Source organism: Papaver somniferum, chromosome 4 (assembly GCF_003573695.1).
Source record: "Papaver somniferum cultivar HN1 chromosome 4, ASM357369v1, whole genome shotgun sequence".
Taxonomy (NCBI): Eukaryota; Viridiplantae; Streptophyta; class Magnoliopsida; order Ranunculales; family Papaveraceae; genus Papaver; species Papaver somniferum.
This window is the reverse complement of record NC_039361.1, coordinates 140,752,066-140,770,526: the sequence shown is the minus strand read 5'-3', so window position 1 is coordinate 140,770,526 and position 18,461 is coordinate 140,752,066. Positions and strand designations below refer to the sequence as shown.

General features: G+C 36.0%; 1 protein-coding gene and 1 pseudogene across 1 annotated transcript; one reads left to right on the top strand and one right to left on the bottom strand.

The window, feature by feature from the left end:
- Window positions 1-8,313: 8,313 nt before the first annotated feature.
- On the top strand, window positions 8,314-9,268 carry LOC113274326 (putative germin-like protein 2-1). Its single transcript, XM_026523744.1, has 2 exons — window positions 8,314-8,508; window positions 8,594-9,268. Exons 1-2 carry the CDS (start codon window positions 8,391-8,393, stop codon window positions 9,127-9,129), a joined length of 654 nt encoding a protein of 217 aa, XP_026379529.1. The 5' UTR covers window positions 8,314-8,390; the 3' UTR covers window positions 9,130-9,268.
- A 128-nt stretch (window positions 9,269-9,396) lies between these two features.
- Window positions 9,397-13,626, bottom strand: LOC113271384 (annotated as a pseudogene).
- Window positions 13,627-18,461: the final 4,835 nt, after the last annotated feature.

Sequence of the window (18,461 nt, the reverse complement as noted above, 5' to 3'; positions counted from 1 at the left end):
AACTTAGCATCCATAACAAATCCTTTTTAGCTAGTCACGTAAGTTCAATCATTCAGAACACCACAACTCCAAAGTACAAAGACCCAGGTTCTCCTACCATTGCTTGCACAATAGGTAAATTCCGGGTAGAAAAAGCTTTATTTGACTTAGGAGCCAGTGTGAACTTACTGCCATTCCATGTATACTTACAGCTAGGACTTGGTGAAATGAAACCTACTCAGATGACACTATAGTTAGATGATAGGTCTGTTAAAATCCCTCGAGGTGTTATCGAGGATGTTCTTATTGAGGTTGACAAGTTTATTTAACCGGTGGATTTCGTGGTCCTAGATACCCAACCTGTCCCTGACCCAGAGAACCAGATACCTGTGATTTTAGGTCGCCCATTTTTAGCTACGTCTAATGCGATCATTAACTGTCGAAATGGTGTGATGAGTTTATCTTTTGGTAATATGACTATGGAGATGAACATTTTTAATGTCAGTAAGCAACCTCATGAGCTAGTTGACACATGTGTTGAGGAGGTGAACATGATAGAAGCCTTAATTCAGGAGTCATTACCAAACATCTTGTCTGAAGACCCATTAGAAAGTTGTCTATCCCATTTTGGTTTAGATTTTGACGACGATAGCACTATTGAACAGGTGAATGCTCTATTAGATTTTACCTCTGTGTTAGACACTGATAGATGGAAAGCTAATTTCTAACCGTTACCAGTTTCTGAGACTACCCTAATTCCTTCTTTAAAAGAGCCCCCAAAGTTGGACCTTAAACCACTACCCGATACTCTAAAGTATGTGTTTTTAGGCCCATCTAAGACTTTACCTGTGATTGTAGCTTCCAATTTGGATAGTGATCAGGAAAGTAGGCTAGTAAATGTACTTCAAGACAATAAGGAAGCTTTAAGGTGGACTATAGCAGACATTAAGGGTATAAGTCCTACTGTGTGTATGCATCAGATTCATTTAGAGGAAGACTCCAAACCTTCTAGGGAGATGCAACGTCGACTGAACCCTAACATGAAAGAGGTAGTTCGAAAAGAGGTGCTTAAGTTGTTAGAGGCGGGTATTATTTACCCAATTTCAGACAGTAAGTGGGTCAGCCCTGTTCAGGTTGTCCCCAAGAAATCAGGTATCACTGTAGTCCAGAATGATAATAATGAATTAATCCCAACCCGAGTGACTACGGGATGGCGTGTGTGTATTGACTATTGGAAATTGAACAAGGTCACAAGGAAGGATCACTTTCCCCTTCCTTTTATCGACCAAATGTTAGAGCGATTAGCTGGACATAGTCACTATTGCTTCTTAGATGGCTACTCCGGTTATAATCAGATCGTTATTGCCCCAGAAGACCAATAGAAAACCACCTTTACCTGTCCCTTTGGTACCTTTGCGTATAGACGCATGCCTTTCGGGCTATGTAATGCCCCTGCAACTTTTCAGCGTTGTATGATGAGCATATTTTCTGATATGGTAGAACGGTTCTTAGAGGTCTTTATGGATGATTTTTCAGTGTTTGGTTCATCTTTCGATGAGTGCTTGCATTATTTGACATTAGTGTTGACTAGGTGTAAGGAAAACAAATTAGTGCTTAATTGGGAAAAATGCCATTTCATGGTTAAATCAGGAATTTTATTAGGGCACATCGTCTCTTCAAAGGGTATAGAGGTAGACAAAGCCAAAGTTTACCTTATTAAGACTTTACAGGTCCCAAAAACCGTAAAAGATATTAGGTCATTCCTAGGGCATGCAGGTTTTTACCGTCGATTCATTAAGGATTTTAGCTTGATTTCTAGACCTCTTTGCAATTTGCTTGCAAAAGATGTTAAGTTTGTCTTTGATGATGCTTGTTTAGAGGCTTTTGAGAAGCTTAAAACTTTACTCACTACTTCCCCGATAGTCCAGGCACCTAACTGGAACCTACCCTTTGAGATTATGTGTGATTCTTCAGATTATGATATAGGCGTCGTTTTAGGACAACGAGAAAAAAAATTACTTCATGTGATTTATTATGCTAGCAAAACTCTGAATGATGCCCAAATAAACTACACAACTACCGAGAAGGAACTTTTAGCCATCGTGTTTGCCTTGGATAAGTTTAGGTCTTACCTATTAGGTTCTAAGATCATAATCTATACAGATCATGCTGCTTTGAAGTACCTTTTATCTAAGAAGGATACCAAACCTAGATTGATTAGATGGAAAATTTTCCCCAGACATTAGAGACAAAAAGGGTGCAGAAAATGTAGTGGCAGATCACTTGTATAGACTAGTTGTTAGTTCCCCTAGTGATTCCCTTCCTATAAGGGATAGCTTTCCTGATGAACAATTGTTCTCTGTTTCCCAATCACCTTGGTATGCAAATATAGTGAATTATCTTGTTACTGGTCAAACCCCTCAACATTGGGGTAAGCAAGATTGTTCTAGGTTTTTAGCCGAGGTTAAGCATTTCTTTTGGGACGATCCTTATCTGTTTAAGTATTGTCCGAACCATATTATTAGGAGATGTGTATCTAAGAGTGACCAGTCTAGTATTATCTTCTTTTGTCACGAACATGCATGTGGGGGTCATTTTAGTGCTAAGAAGACTGCTGCTAAGATTTTGCAGTGTGGATTTACTGGCCTTCGTTGTTTAAAGATTCCCATAGTCATTGTGTTTCTTGTGAGCGTTGCCAGAAATTAGGAACCATTTCCCGTAGAAATATGATGCCTTTGAACCCTATTTTAGTGATTGAGGTCTTTGATGTGTGGGGCATTGATTTTATGGGTCCATTTCCTATTTCGTTTGGTTATCTTTACATACTTGTCGCTGTAAATTATGTGTCTAAGTGGGTTGAGGCGGTTCCGTGTAGAACGAATGACCACAGGGTCGTAGTCCAGTTTTTGAAAGAGAATATACTTACACGTTTTGGTACGCCGCGAGCTATAATTAGTGATGGAGGTTCACATTTTTGTAATAGACCATTTTCTTTTTTAATGAAACAGTACGGTATTACCCATAAAGTAGCAACCCCATATCACCCTCAGACTAGTGGTCAGGTAGAGGTTTTCAATAGGGAAATTAAACGTATTCTAGAGAAAACAGTTAATCCAAATAGGAAAGACTGGTCGTCGAGGCTTACTGATGCCTTATGGGCTTACCGTACTACGTTTAAGACACCCATTGGAATGTCACCTTATCGTTTAGTGTTTGGCAAGGCATGTCACCTGCCTGTTGAGTTAGAGAATCGAGCCTATTGGGCTATTAAGAACTTAAACTTTTCACTTGACAAGGCAGGAGCTCAAAGAAAGCTCCATCTCAATGAGTTGGACGAGATTCGTAGAGATGCATACGATAGTGCTAAGGAGTATAAGAACAAAATAAAACTTGTGCATGATAGGAATATTTTACGAAAGTCATTTTCTCCAGGTCAAAAAGCTCTTCTGTATGACACTCGTTTGCATCTATTCCCCGGGAAGTTGCGCTCTCGGTGGACCGTACAGTTTTTCCTCATGGCGCTGTTGAGATTGAGACACCAGATGGTAGTAGTTCTTCGAAGGTTAACGGTCAGCGATTGAAGCCCTTTTTAGAGCCTTTTCCTACAGGTGATGTTGAGGAGGTCCCTCTGGAGGACCCTGTTTACCTTGATTGACCATCGAGGAGATTTTGTATGTTGTATAATATTTTTGTAGGTTTTTGGTTACACTTCACCCAGGTACTATCTTTCCGACTTCTCTCTTTACTATTTCCTCTTGTTACTTATATTTTTGGTACTGTTCTTTGATTAGAAACATTGAGGACAATGTTAGATTTAAGTTTGGGGGTGGGGTAGAACTTTTTGTTACCTTTTCGTTGCAAGAAATAAACTCCAGAGCCTAGAAATTTATCCCTATTAAGGATGACACTAACCAATCTAAGTTGATGGAAGCATTTTTGGTTGTAGGAGTTGAGGAACCAATCTGACTAGATGGCAACATCTAAAGAGTCTATTCATAAAAGCACAGAGCTCAGGTTTTAGAAATAACATGATAGTTTCACCATATCTCGTTGAGTCCTTTTCACTTCTGTTTTTATTTTGTTTTGTTTTTAAACTATGTTTCTCTAGGTGATTAGGTGGGGCTCACGATTCAAGTTGTTACCAATGCTAGGGTGAATTAGAGTGATTGAGATGCAAAAAAAAAAAAAAAAAGAAAAGACCAGACCATCTGACCAACTGGAATAAATTCAATAAAGTCGACCACTGGAACCCTTGTATATGCCAGTTGTGTTAACCTAGAGTTAGGATTATCAATCACTGGTTCCCTTGTATATGCCAGTGTGTTGATATTAGTCAGACTAGTATCTCAGTCCATTAGGATAGGTTCATTTTGGCAGAGGCCTTCAGACAGATATGAGAAACACCGTTCACCTAGTAAACATCAAAACCATATATGTTTTTCTATATCCATCTTCTTGATATATCCATGTGATTAGTTTTGACTCCGGATATTGATGTCCATAGTGCGACTATCTGAGTAGAGCTCTGTCACTTCATATGAATTTTAGTATGCTTGAGTACAAACTCGTGTACAACAATTGGAATTTTGCATCAGGGTACTTCCTCCTGTAGTCAATAAGTATGCCAACCAAGGACATTCTTTAGTGCCTTCGAAGGTTCTGTGTAGATATCTAGGGTCTGGAGTAAAAAGGTTTTGTGGGTATACCTGTGGTAAGCCCTCCGGAGACAACACTCCGCCACTAGGGACACCTAGGGGTTTAAAGGCTTATTGCATACGCTAAATGCAATCAACGATGCCTGCGACAGTGAGTTAGGATTTTATTTCTATTTTATTTTTGCTCGAGGACTAGCAAATAATAGGTTTGGGGGTATTTGATAGACACATTTTTGTGTCCGATTTGTCTCGATTCTATATATTGTTAGGGCTCATTTTTGTACTTATTATGGTGTTTTATTTATTTGTAGGTATTTTTGGCTAATAAACATTTTTGGAAAAAAAAATTGGCTCGAAAAGTTGTCGGAAAGCACCCGGAGGACATTTGCTATTCGGACTCTCACTTTGGATAAGGGGTAACCTAATTACTAAGGGGCATCCCATTTCCAGACAGTTGTTAATCGCACCCTTACTCTGGATAAGGGGCAACCATCTTCAACATTAAAAAAAAGGATTTTGGCAGGAAAAAAGTGTAGTTAAAGAGCAGTTTTGGCAATCGTGATTTGGAGGAGTTTGAGGTCGATTAAACCTCTGATTTTCATAGGATAGACTCCTTATGGGTCTAGGAATCTGATATGGGTGTTTAAATCGATTAGATTGGGCTCAATCGACGGATTTTTCTCACAATAAGAAAATATGGAAAGTCACGTGTGTGACCTGTTTTAGGGAATTTTAGAGAGATTAAAACGCTGTAAACCTTCCCAAAGATTTGTATCTATCTAAGGAAGAGTTTAGAATAAAAAGGAAAGCTCAGAAACGCGTAGAAATCCTAAAACAAGAAATTGTCGCAACTTGGCCGTGAAGAGAAGGAAAGAGATTTTGGAAGATTTAGGAGAGATTTAATCGGTATTCTTGACATAAATAGATGTCTTGGGTCATATAGAAGAGGTGTTGAGAGTTTGGGAACCTAAGGAGAGCCAGAGAAGAAGAAATCAGAGCTTTACCAAACTCTGTTTCTGCTGCTGCTGCTGTTGAAGAAGAAGAACATCTGAAGAACATTGACCCTCGGTAGAAAGTCGCAGAAAAGTGTCACTGTTTAACAGCTGAAGAACATTAAGCTGTTCAGAGCAGTCTTATCTCAGGGCAGTCTTAAATCAGCGACAAAGCAACCGTTTTTCTGTAACAGTTCCATTGTAACAGCTGTTTTGCAACACCAATACACTGTTGCAAACAGTCTGTGTTATTAATGTTCACTCTTTTAATCATCTTTTGAGCAACAAACACATATTTTGAGATCATGATTAATATGAGGAGCTAGACCACATTGCTGAGGCGATGGAGGAAGCTATTTTTCCAACAAAAAAGTGGTATATTCTATTTTATCTTTTTATTTGCAATAATTATATGATTATTTGCCTTGAACTATTATTGAATATGATTTTTATTTGAGTGATTGTGATCTATTTTGATGGAGTATGCTTAGTTTTAATACTTTTGGTGCTTCATACTTGGTATTTACAATTATTACTTTTGAAAATCTACTTGTTGCAATATTTTAGAATCAAATTAAACAAGAAAATTGCATAAAGATAAGTATTGGTTTAATCACTTTGAACTTGGAAAATAGTGGAATCTTAGCCTCAGTGTTTCTTTTAGTATTGATATCACCTTTGATTGAGTTTGCTATAATTTTTAATGAGTTTTCTATTTTAATATTAGGATTTAAGTCTAATTAATATCCTTCACAAGTATGAGAATCGAACCACTTTTACCACTATCTACAAATCACATCAACTCTTCACCTGGGCAACCATATCATTAGGCTTTATCGACGGATTTGACTGTATTTGATCCTTGAATAAATGCTTAATCAATTTCTTCTTCACAGGTGGGTCCTTCAGCTTATAAGCACCACCATATTTATGCTTCCCATTGAATTCCTTGATAACAAAGACACTTTTAGCGGTACCGATTGGAATACAGTGTGGATACCAAGGACATTCTGCATTCCTACCACACTTTCCTGTGAACCTGAGTCTGTCATTCTTAACCTTTGCAACTGTATATCCAGACTTGCTGCGGTATTTGCTGACAGATAAGCGAACCTCATCAACACCACCATGAAAAACTTGACCAACACCTTTAAAAATATCTTCCCAACCTTCGGATAAAAGAGGTTTCAATTGCTCATGACCTTCCGTCAGGTATTTAATCTTTAAAGTCTCAGTGAACCCAGTGCATGATTCATCGTCACTGAGCGACTGCGTGGAAATAGCAGACGAAGAGCTAGAAGCAACACCATGACAATCCTCCTCAACAAACAGATCAAAACTTGACAATTCCCTTGAACAAGTAACAACAATTAGACCTTGAAGAGAATAATCACAATTAATGAGAGCTTTATCACAACGACTAATAAATCTTATGCTCATAGGAGTCAAGTTTCTCCAATAATCACAAACAGATATTTTAAAGTCACGAACCATAGTATCTAAAAAAACTTTCAACGGAATATCATCCCCTTTGTAGTACACAACAGCATAACAACTGGATAGGGCCATACTGAACCTGAAAAATGAACACACACACACAAAATAGTTCATTATTGGAATGAAACTGAAACAAAATAGCTTCATTCAATAACATTCTAACAAAATAAAGAGTTCATTCCACGAATGAAGCCTTAAACAGAATGATCTCATTCATTAACATCCTAACAGATAAACAGAGCAGCAATAGTACTTCTTCCATGACGAAGAAAAAAATCTGCAGCAAAAGAAGAAAAACGAGATCGAGTAGTAGAGAGAAAATTTCTTGAACCTGAAATTTATTGTTGCTGTTTCTTGTTTATATATGTCGGTAAAAGGACCAAACAATAAAATTTAGGACCAAAAGATAATTTTTGCACGTGCAGGGGTGTTTTGGTAACAGAAAAAAAATATTCCGTGTGGGTGGACAAAACCCTGGAACCAAACTATAATTTTCAGGACCAAACTATAATTTATATTGTCAAAATGGACCAAACAGACAATTGACTAGGTCAATTGGACTAGACTCTCTCTAATATATTATTACTAGGACTATATGGTATTTTCTTGTTGCTCACAGTCTGTCTGTCCTCAAAATTTTCGACCTGTCTTCATTTCTTTGTCATTTACGTATCAGGTTGTCGCCGACATTGTAGCAAGATTTGTGATTACAGCTAGTAGACACAGAACAATCGACTAATGACTAAGTCCATGTTATTGTAATTACAAGAAGACTACTGACAATTAAATGACCAAGTCAAACTAAGTAAATGTTGAAGCTTTATCGATTAGTTTTGTTTTCTTTTTGCTTTACTACTCTACTCAAGGAGAAGATTCTTAGATAATATAACACCCACAAATATCACACAAGAAAGCAACAAAAGCAAAAAAACAACGTAAATCTAAATAATGATACTAAGCGCAATTGCATGGGGTCACATGAATTAGTATCTTAATTAATTATATGAGACAGGACGGCAAGTTTTATTATTCAATCAGCAAAGCACAACATAATAAAAAACTCATAATGTTTAGCTTCATAACATGCAGTAATAATATACTAGTACTTCTCTTTCTCCTTCCTCTCCATAAATAGAGTGTTCATGCCAAGCTTGTCTAATATAACCAAAACCTGATCCACTTAGTGATTACTCAACTTGGTTTCGAGTACTTTGTCCTTTAAAGTTTAAACATCTTTTTCATTCCTTTCCTATATTCATCAAAAGTCATGGCAAACCACGGCAATATTCGTATACTGTGTCTCTTGGTTCTTTCATGCTCCATTGCATTGGCTTTTGAACCGAGCCCTTTACAGGATTTCTGCATAGCTGATAAATCCTCATCAGGTATGTATTACCAGAACCTACCTGCTACAGAAGAATTTATTTCTTGCTTATACTTATTCTAAAAATATGTTTTTATGATTAACAGCAGTTGTGAACGGTATGGTTTGTAAAGACCCAAAGCTTGCTGAAGCCGGTGATTTCTTCTTCACCGGACTCCATGTACCAGGAAATACGTCAAACACTCAAGGATCCAAGGTTACTCCAATCAATGTAGCTCAGATTCCTGGACTAAACACTTTAGGAATCTCCTTAGTACGTATTGACTACGCTCCATGGGGCATGAACCCTCCACATACTCATCCAAGAGCTACTGAGATATTGACAGTCTTAGAAGGCACTCTTGAAGTTGGCTTTATCACATCCAATCCTGACAACATTCTAATGAAAAAGGTCCTTCAAAAGGGAGTCGTGTTTGTATTCCCTATAGGGCTCATTCACTATCAACACAATATCGGATACGTCAATGCAGTTGCAATTGCAGCCTTGAGCAGCCAAAACCCTGGTGCCATAACTATAGCCAATGCTGTTTTTGGATCAAATCCGGCCATTAGCAGCGAAGTGCTTACAAAGGCATTCCAATTGGACAAGAACACTGTTGCTCTCATCCAAGCAAAATTCTGAATGACAAACTGAAAGTGATGAAACAAAAGATCCAAGTAACAGTGAGTTTTCATTATTTGTACTGTGTAAGTTTATTGAATTTGTGTGTATTCATTTGAGAGTTTTCGTTTGAGATTCAATTAATTTGTTTATCTTCAGTTTTCATTCAGTAATCCCCACGCCTAGAAAATAAATCCAGGCAGTGGTAACTAATTGTTTGTAATTAACGTGTGAAAGAGTTCTGAATTTGTTTCCTGATGAAGCGAATCGATTAAAAGACTGCTTTGATATTTATTTTATAAGAAAGTTAATACATTCTCTGGTCCGACTTGAAAATTACGAATTCATTCTGAAATGGTACAATTAGAACAGAGATCCACCGACTGGTAATGAAATGTTAACAAATTTGGTACCATATAACCAAACATTATTTTCTGCAGTATGCTGTGCAACTTTTTATTACTGTTTGGTTCTTTACCATACAAAAAAAATGTTTAAGGCATGCAAAGAAGAGATGCATGCTTTTGCAATGATCAAATAAAATTATCAAGCCAGTGCAGCTTTCAGTGTTTTCGTGTAGGCTTCTAGTTCCTTCAAACCTTCCTCGGGAGATTTTGCTTCACCTAGCAACTTTACCATGGCACTACCAACAATCACGCCATCTGCTCCCCATCCTGCAACCTGTTGAATCTGCTCTGGTTTAGATATGCCAAATCCAACAGCCACTGGTTTATCTGTTGCCTGTTGAAGAATTAGAGAAGATAAAAGGTATTTAGGGAGAAATGGTTATACATGTAACTACCAGTTCCAAAAAAAACATTTTGCTAAGTAGACCTCATATTAGAAAAACTGAACTCTAATTAGTTTTTACCAAACAGAACCACAATCTAAATTGCCGTTCTTCTTAATATATTTTCTTTACCGATCAAAAAAAGAAAAGAAAAAAACCACAATCTAAATGGTCTAGAACTCAAACTCTCAAGTGCAGTTTGTCCTGACAAGAACCACATTTTTCAGTTTATGGTCTCAGTTTTAGGATTTTCCCCAAAAAATGGACCAACGGGTAATGAAGACATGTGAATAAAGTAAAAAAATCAAAGATCGATGAAAGAGAAAAAAAATCAAATGAACCAATCAGTGTTTACACAGGCTTAACCTGAACCTTCAATGGATGAGCCATCTTAGCCTGCCAACTTCATAGGTAATAGCTATATTACACCCTTTTATCGTAGATATTAAACTGTTTATTGGTAAATTCTTCTTTGAGACCTCCAAAATAATGGGAAAAACCTATAAAGCGCTTCCCTAAAGAAAATATGGTTGAAACCAGTTTGCATGAACTAAAGGAACTAGGAACTAGATTTTCACAGCAATACACGAAACAAACCTTCTTAATGTCCTGAAGAAGAGATTGAACTCGATCACTAACAGATGCACGTGCACCAGTGACGCCAATCGAGCTCACCTAAAAAGAGATATCATGTCAGTACTGATTCCAGAACTAACCAGACATTAGATACTCAAAAAATTATCAAAACTACACCAATATGTAAATGTCAGTTGATTTACTAATGCACAAAGTAGAAAGGAAGTCTACAGAAAAAACAGAACTTACAAGATACACAAATCCTTCTGCTGCTTCAACAATTGGCTTCATTCTTTCTGTTGGAGTTGTGGGCATTGTTAGCAGTACCTTCAATCACGAAGAAGGACATTGAAGCATATGAGTATTAGCTAATGAGCGCATTATAACCTAAGTGAGAACAAAGAATTTATAAATTCTATAATGCAACTACACACTTGTCCTGATACAGTAAAGGAGGGGAGTAATTTTCCTGTTTTATTTGTAATTGTCGAGCAAAAAAGTGGCCAGTTGTTTATTCGAGTTATGATGCCAGTTATTTATTCGAGTTATGATGCACAGAAGGGGTATATATATATAAGCTGTCTATACAACCTTCCACCACCACCACACCACCCCTACATACAAGACACTGAGCTTCTACATCCTTTGACCACCTGACTATCATGGAACTAATACATTTGATTCTTGGCATGTAATAATTGTCACAAAAATATTATTAACAATTTTGAAGTGTGATATACAGGTAGGACACAAAAACGTAAGGCTTCCATTGGGAAGTCTATAATTACTTAATCGTGTTTTGTAGTTAAAGTAGGGGTTCAGGAACCTACTATAAGCTCTAAAATCTATGAAAAAATATGTTTTACTAAGGTAGGTCAAACAGGAGGTGAAACTAGATCAGCCTACAGCTATAGGACTACTAACTTGCAGCTGCTACTCTGATTGAGCACTTAATCTAAAAGATAACAAAGCATGGCATCAGATTCAGATATAAATCACATGCTCTCTTTTTCAGTAAGAGAAATGTCAACAATTAACAAATTGACACGATATGTAGTATCTAAAAATGGTATACCAGCGTCCATACAGAAGAAAAATGGGATGAAAAGTACAAACTTACTAACTCAATGTTATTCTTCCTAGCTTCTTTCCTCAAAATCTCAGTCTCTTCAAGAGGGACATCTGGAACCACACTTCCTGGAATGAAGACTGAATATGAGAAAGCTCAACAAAAAAACATATATAGTACCGTATGATATTAAAGAAAGAAGATATATAAGTTCTGAAATCGTGTCACATGGATCAAAGTTTTCCTTTTTCTTCATTATGTTAAGAGCCTTGCTAGATAACTTGCTTCACGGGGACAGCATTGTTTCCAAATGTTGTCTGACAAGTAAAGGACATAGCGAAAGATACCATGTGGTGATGAGACGTAGGTGCAGAAGCTCATGGAATTGAAAGCATCATAATGTGATAAAAGTTAAAACCAATTAGGTACACACGCTAAACTAGCTAGTAGGATAAGAAAACATTTTCAGAATCTAAAAATAGTTTTCATACGAAAAGGAGATTACACTACCATGTATTCCAACATCTTTTTTATAGTAACCATGAAGTTTTCGACACCACGCTTAAGTATCGGGTTGTAGTATGTAAAGAACGCAACTGGACACGTTAGTTGCGTGATCACCTGGTTATTCAGCAAATAAACACCATGAGTTAGCAGTCTATAAGAAGCAATCTTAATTCAGTGAACCAAATGTCTTTTTTTTCTTTTGTTGACGCGAAAAGGGGAAATTTCATTTGAAAAAAATAAAGATGTCACTAAGAGTGACACCAATCCACACACACACACAAAAAAAAAATTAAAATAAATAAATATAGCAAGCTCATATAAGAGTAACTTAGAATCTTCAAATAAAAGGTTCCAACTCAAGCTCTAACAGGAACTACCTAAACACCTTACACTCGAGAAATCCCCAATGCACCTTCAAAAATCCCCATTTTCATCCCAAAACGAGCATTTAACAGCATCAATTTGCTCATCATAGTCAGAGTCAGAATCGAACTCCCCCAAACCATCATTATCCCCATTCAGTTCACCAAATGCAGACAAGATACAATCTCATGTATCAATAACGCATCTATCATTGTAATTTATATACACCCCATAACTAAAAGTTTATAGTACTTCCTATTAAACAATAAAACCGATTGCTACATTTAGAATCCTCATATGCAACAAAGAAAGGCAGATTAATAAGTACTATACCTCTTTTAACATGTCAATAATTGCATTGAAATTGGTACCTCTTGCTAAAGCGCGAGTAGTTGCAGCCTACAACAATAAAATAAAATCACTAGCACAAACACACTGGAAACCAGATTTTACAAATCAATACAGAGCAACGGACGATGAATTCAAACCTGTATAACCGGACCATCTGCCAAGGGATCAGAATATGGTATTGCCCAACTCAATAATATCTGATCCACATGAATCCAACACTTTCAGTGCTTCCGCTGTTGTTGACAAATCTGGATCACCAGCAGTTATATAAGGGATAAATGCAACCTTCAAACAAACAAGACGGTATTCAGAAAGGTGATTATGAATTCAACATGCTGTACTAATCAAGCAAAACCAAGTCCATTGTAAATAAGACTGGTTTAGTAAAGAACAAAAAAATCATCAAAATGAGCCAATTGTACCCACCAAAAAAGAACTTGAAATGCTAAAACAATATCAACCCAGACGACGAATTCAAAGTTAAATATAAAAAAATGAAAAGTTAAATTAAAATAAGGCGGAAAATCTTACAAACAAGTAAAGGGCATAAAATTGCTTACTTTGCCTTGTTTTTTCAATTTTGAGAAAGTTTCAGAAAGTCCAACAGTTGGGTAATACCAATAGAAGCCATTGGTACTGTGAATGATTTAAAAGAGACATTGGGTCTTTGAGTTGAGTGTGAAACAAACTGGTTGTGAGATTTCTTAGGTTGCAGAAACAATGTTGTTTTCAGAGCAGTTGCCATGATGAGATTTGGTCGAGGACAGGAACGGAAAGTAGGATTTTCAGAAATGGACGGTTCCAATTAATTATCTGGGGTAGGTGATATTTCTTAAACAGGTATGTTCAATGAGTATTTACAGGATCGAAACCAAATAAGGAAGATATCTAAAACTTGAGATTTCAACCTTGATATGGGCTCTTAAATATCACTTTTGGTTCATTTGCCTTTCAAGCGGTTCATTTAACTTTTTATTTTTCTTTTTTTTAATTTACAATTTTTTTTTGGGAAAAATATCGCCTGGTCATTTTTTAGGTGGGCCCATGTCTGTTTGGTCTTTTGAGAAAATGTATTTACTGTTTGAACCATAATTATTTAAAAATATTAAATGGACCAAAGTACCCTTTCGTGTTAATTTCTAACTTATTTTTTTTTGAAGTTCATTTTGCCCGATGAAAACTGTACACTTCATTATATACTATAAAACAGACTTCATTCCAGAAATGAACTCCTGATAAAAACCTATACAAATCAGACTTCACTCCAGATATGAACTCCATATAAAAACCTATAAAAACAGACTTCATTCCAGAAATGAACTTCATATAAAACCTATACAAATCAGACTTCATTCCAGAAATGAACTCCATATAAAAACCTAAAAGAACGGACTTCATTCCAGAAATGAACTCCATATAAAACCTATACAAATCGGACTTCATTCCAGAAATGAACTCCATATAAAAACCTATACAAATCAGACTTCATTCCAGAAATGAACTCCATATAAAAATCTATAAAAACAGACTTCATTCCAGAAATGAACTCCATATAAAACCTATACAAATCGGACTTCATTCCAGAAATGAACTCCATATAATACCTATACAAATCAGACTTCATTCCATAAATGAACTCCATATAAAAACCTATACAAATCAGACTTCATTCCAGAAATGAACTCCATATAAAAACCTAAAAGAACAGAGTTCATTCCAGAAATGAACTCCATATAAAAACCTAAAAGAACAGAGTTCATTCCAGAAATGAACTCCATATAAAAACCTAAAAGAACAGAGTTCATTCAAGAAATGAACTCCATATAAAAACCTTAAAAAAAACAGACTTCATTCCAGAAATGAACTCCATATAAAAACCTAAAAAAATAGACTTCATTTATGAAATGAACTGCAGCATCATCATCTTCGTCGTCTTCAACAGCAGCAGAAATAAATTCTTCGTCATTCAACAGCAGCAGCAACATCGAAAATCTTCTTCATCATCTTCGTTTCAATCTTCATCTTCTTTGACAGCAGCAACAATAACAGATCTTCATATTTTTCATCATCTTCAAAAGCAGCAGCAGGAAAAAATGACGAAAAAACGAAAATCATCGTCGTCTTCATCATCATCTTTTTCATATTCGTCTTCTTCATCATCAGCAGCAGTAGCAGAGACAAAAAAATCAAGAAAAAATCATTAAAAAATCGTCTATCATCTCCACCATCTTCAACAGCAAACAACAACAAACACAAAGAAAGAAACATACAAATCTTCATCGTTTCATCATCATTTTCATCTTAACATACCATCGTAAATAGTAGCAGTAGAAAAGGAAGAAAGAAGAAGAAGAAGAAAAGGTATATCTATAAAGAAAAAAAGGAGGTGAGAGAAAATAAATCTGAAAATTATTCTCTTCTCTCCTAATAATGAGTATATATATGGTCCCCATTAAAAGAGTAATTCTGTCACTACCATTTGAAATCTACATCATCCATGACGTCACCCTGGAACCAAACCATAATTTCTAGGACCAAATTATAATATATTTTACCAAAAAGGACCAAACAGATAGTTTACCCAGTCAATTGGACTAGACTCTCTCTAATATATTATTCCTAGGACCATACGATATTTTCTACTTTTTTTTTGAAGGAAACGAACTTTATTTATATTAATCCTCATTGAACATGAGGGGTTGCATAATACAAATTGGTGGTTCATCATGAACCCACCATCTATTTATAGAATTAGAAATTGCGAACTGAACTAAATTATGCGTAATAGAGTTTGCGTTCTTAGGAACAACTATAAATCTAATTTCACTCAATTCCTTCACGCGATTACGAATCGATAGAACTGTTGAACGAATACTCCATGGAATGTCATTCGTATTTCCTGTTATAGATTTAGGTATATCAGTTGCATCTCCTTCCACAATGATACTTGAAATTTGTAATCTTTTTGCCAATTGAATACCAAATCCATATGCTTTTGCTTCTTCCACCATTAAAGAGAAAGTGTCAAAACAAATAGCACCACTTCCCAAATGATTACCAAAATAATCTATTTCCACTGCCGCCACAACACCTTTGCCACTATTAAATGTTGCATCTATATTCACCTTTACAAAGAGAGAAGGAGTTGGTTCCCATAAAATAGCACAGGTTTGAGTGACAGTTACGTTTGAACAGTAGTTCAATGCATGATGGAGACCAAAAGTTTTGAAATCCTGTAGAGAATTATGAATGCAAAGATTTACAGATAATTGTTTGTTATTAAAAATAAGATCATTCCTTGCCTTCCATATATTCCACATTAAGCATCAACCCAAGTTCAACATTATTCCTTGATCCGGATATGATAACCAGTGTTCTACGATCTGAATTGGTTGCATTCTAACGGGAAATTCAATAAGAATACGTCTTGCCTGATACACTTCCAAAGCAAAATGACATCCGAAAAGAAGATGATAAACAGACTCTTCTTCTGTGTTGCAGATTTGACAAATGTTTTGAATCTTATTATTAAATCTTCTCACGTTTGAATACACTGTTAATCCGTCATGAAGTACCTTCCATAGAAAATTATGTATTTTGGGTTTTGTTTTGACCTTCTTCCATAATTGTTTCCATGGAAAAGCCGTTATCACCGAGTTCATAAGTATGTTATTTGCTAGTAATTTGTAACTGTATTTTGCAGTAAACTTGCCAGAAGGAGTTTTTAACAATATCAAAGTATCTTGGATCTCATCCTCTTGTGCAATATAGATATTGGTTATTGCTTCAACTTGATCCTGGGGGGAGGATTTCTGGCAACAAATAAATATCCCATGTTTTTTCACCCTAAGTAAAAAGATTTGATACCCATGTCACTTGAATGGTTGAATCATGAATCTTTGATGGTCTAAATCCCGCTATATTAGGAACCCAAGGATCATCCCAGATACAAATTAAATTACCGGAACCTATGAACCAACAGCGGTTGTTAATCAAGACGTTTATGACTGATAACATATCTTTCCAAGTGTTTGAGTCGCCTAACTTTGGCTGGAAATCCCAAAAAGAAGTATTTTGCAGATACTTTGAATTATATAACTTCACCTATATTGCGTCTTCATTAGTCAGAAATCCCCAAACAAGTTTTGTTACCAAGGACTGATTTACTAATTCCATGTTCCATATACCTAAGCCACCATCTTCTTTTTCTTTTAGGACTTTTCCCCATCCGATAAAGTGCAATCTCTTTGTGTTTGTACCATATCCCCACCAAAAAGCTCTTTGAGTATGAGATATTTGATTAGTGACACCCTTAAGAAGTATGCGGTTACTCATAGAGTAGTTCGGAATTGTTGACAATACACTTTTTGACAAAACCATTCTCCCAGCCTGATTAACAAACAAAGATCTCCATCCTGCCAGTTCTGAATTGAACATAGAACTTAGGGGCTCAAAAGTATCAATATTACATTCTGACTTCAGTGGGTATGTCCCTAAATACTTCACATCCTTCTGCATTTCTCGTACTCCCAGTTTCTGAATAGTCATCCATCTTTTATGTAATAAGCATCCCGTATTGAAGTGAATTGAGGAATTCATATAATTAATAACTTGACCAGAAAAGGAAGAGTATCAAGAATACATTTGAGTTGATCCACATTTTCATCTGAAGTTTTCCCCAAAAAGAACAAGTCATCAGCGAACATTAGATGACTAATAATTGGTGCATGATTGTTGATTCTATATCCCCTGTAAAGACCTGTGATTTCAAACTTTTCCATTACCAGTGACAATCCTTGTGAGCAGATGATGAATAAAAAAGGTGATAAATGGCACCCTTGACGTAATCCCCAACCACTATAAAAGTTTCCATATGGAGCACCATTTAGAAGAATAGAAAACGATGAAGAAGTAACACAGTTCATAAATTGTTTATGAGAGTGATCATGAATACCCATTTGATGAAGCATAAAACTCAGAAAGGACCAAGAAAATCGATCATAAGCCTTTGACATATCCAATTTAAGGGCAAAAAACCTTGTTGAGATTTGGACTTGTGCATATAATGGAGTATTTCTTTGGCAATCACAACGTTGTCTGTGATTTGTCTGTTCTTAACAAAGGCATTATGTGACTAAGATATAAACATAGTCATGAAAGGACTAAGCCTAATGGCCAGTGTTTTAGCCACAAACTTATATAAAACATTGCAAAGCACAATGAGTCTAAATTCCATAGCTGTAACCGGGTTTTGAACTTTGGGAATTAGACATATATGAGTATGATTTATCTTACTTGGAATTTCACCAGTTTGGAAGATTTGCTGAATGAATTTTGTAGTATCTTCTCCTACTATAGACCAACACTTCTTCTAGAAAACAACTGTGTAGCTGTCAGGACCTAGTAAACCAAAAGAAATCATTTTTCGTACTACATTCCATACGTCTTTAGTAGTGGGAATAACAAAAATTGATGTACTATCCCCTGAATTCATGGAATACGAAGATTCATGCATATTGGAAGGATTTCTGATATTCATATCTTCTTGAAATGGGGACTTAAAGAAAGAAACCAATTCCTCGGCAATGTCAGTTGGACTAGTAAGCCATTGTTGAGAATAAGTTTGCAGACATGATATATTATTCTTTTTTCTTCTTTGTTGTACCGATAAATGAAACTGCCTTGTGTTTTGATCCC

Bases quoted from the DNA above. Each gene is read 5' to 3' on its own strand.
- LOC113274326 (XM_026523744.1), top strand. From the start codon at position 8,391: ATGGCAAACCACGGCAATATTCGTATACTGTGTCTCTTGGTTCTTTCA. The intron at 8,509-8,593 runs GTATGTATTACC...TATGATTAACAG, and splicing joins AGCTGATAAATCCTCATCAG to CAGTTGTGAACGGTATGGTT.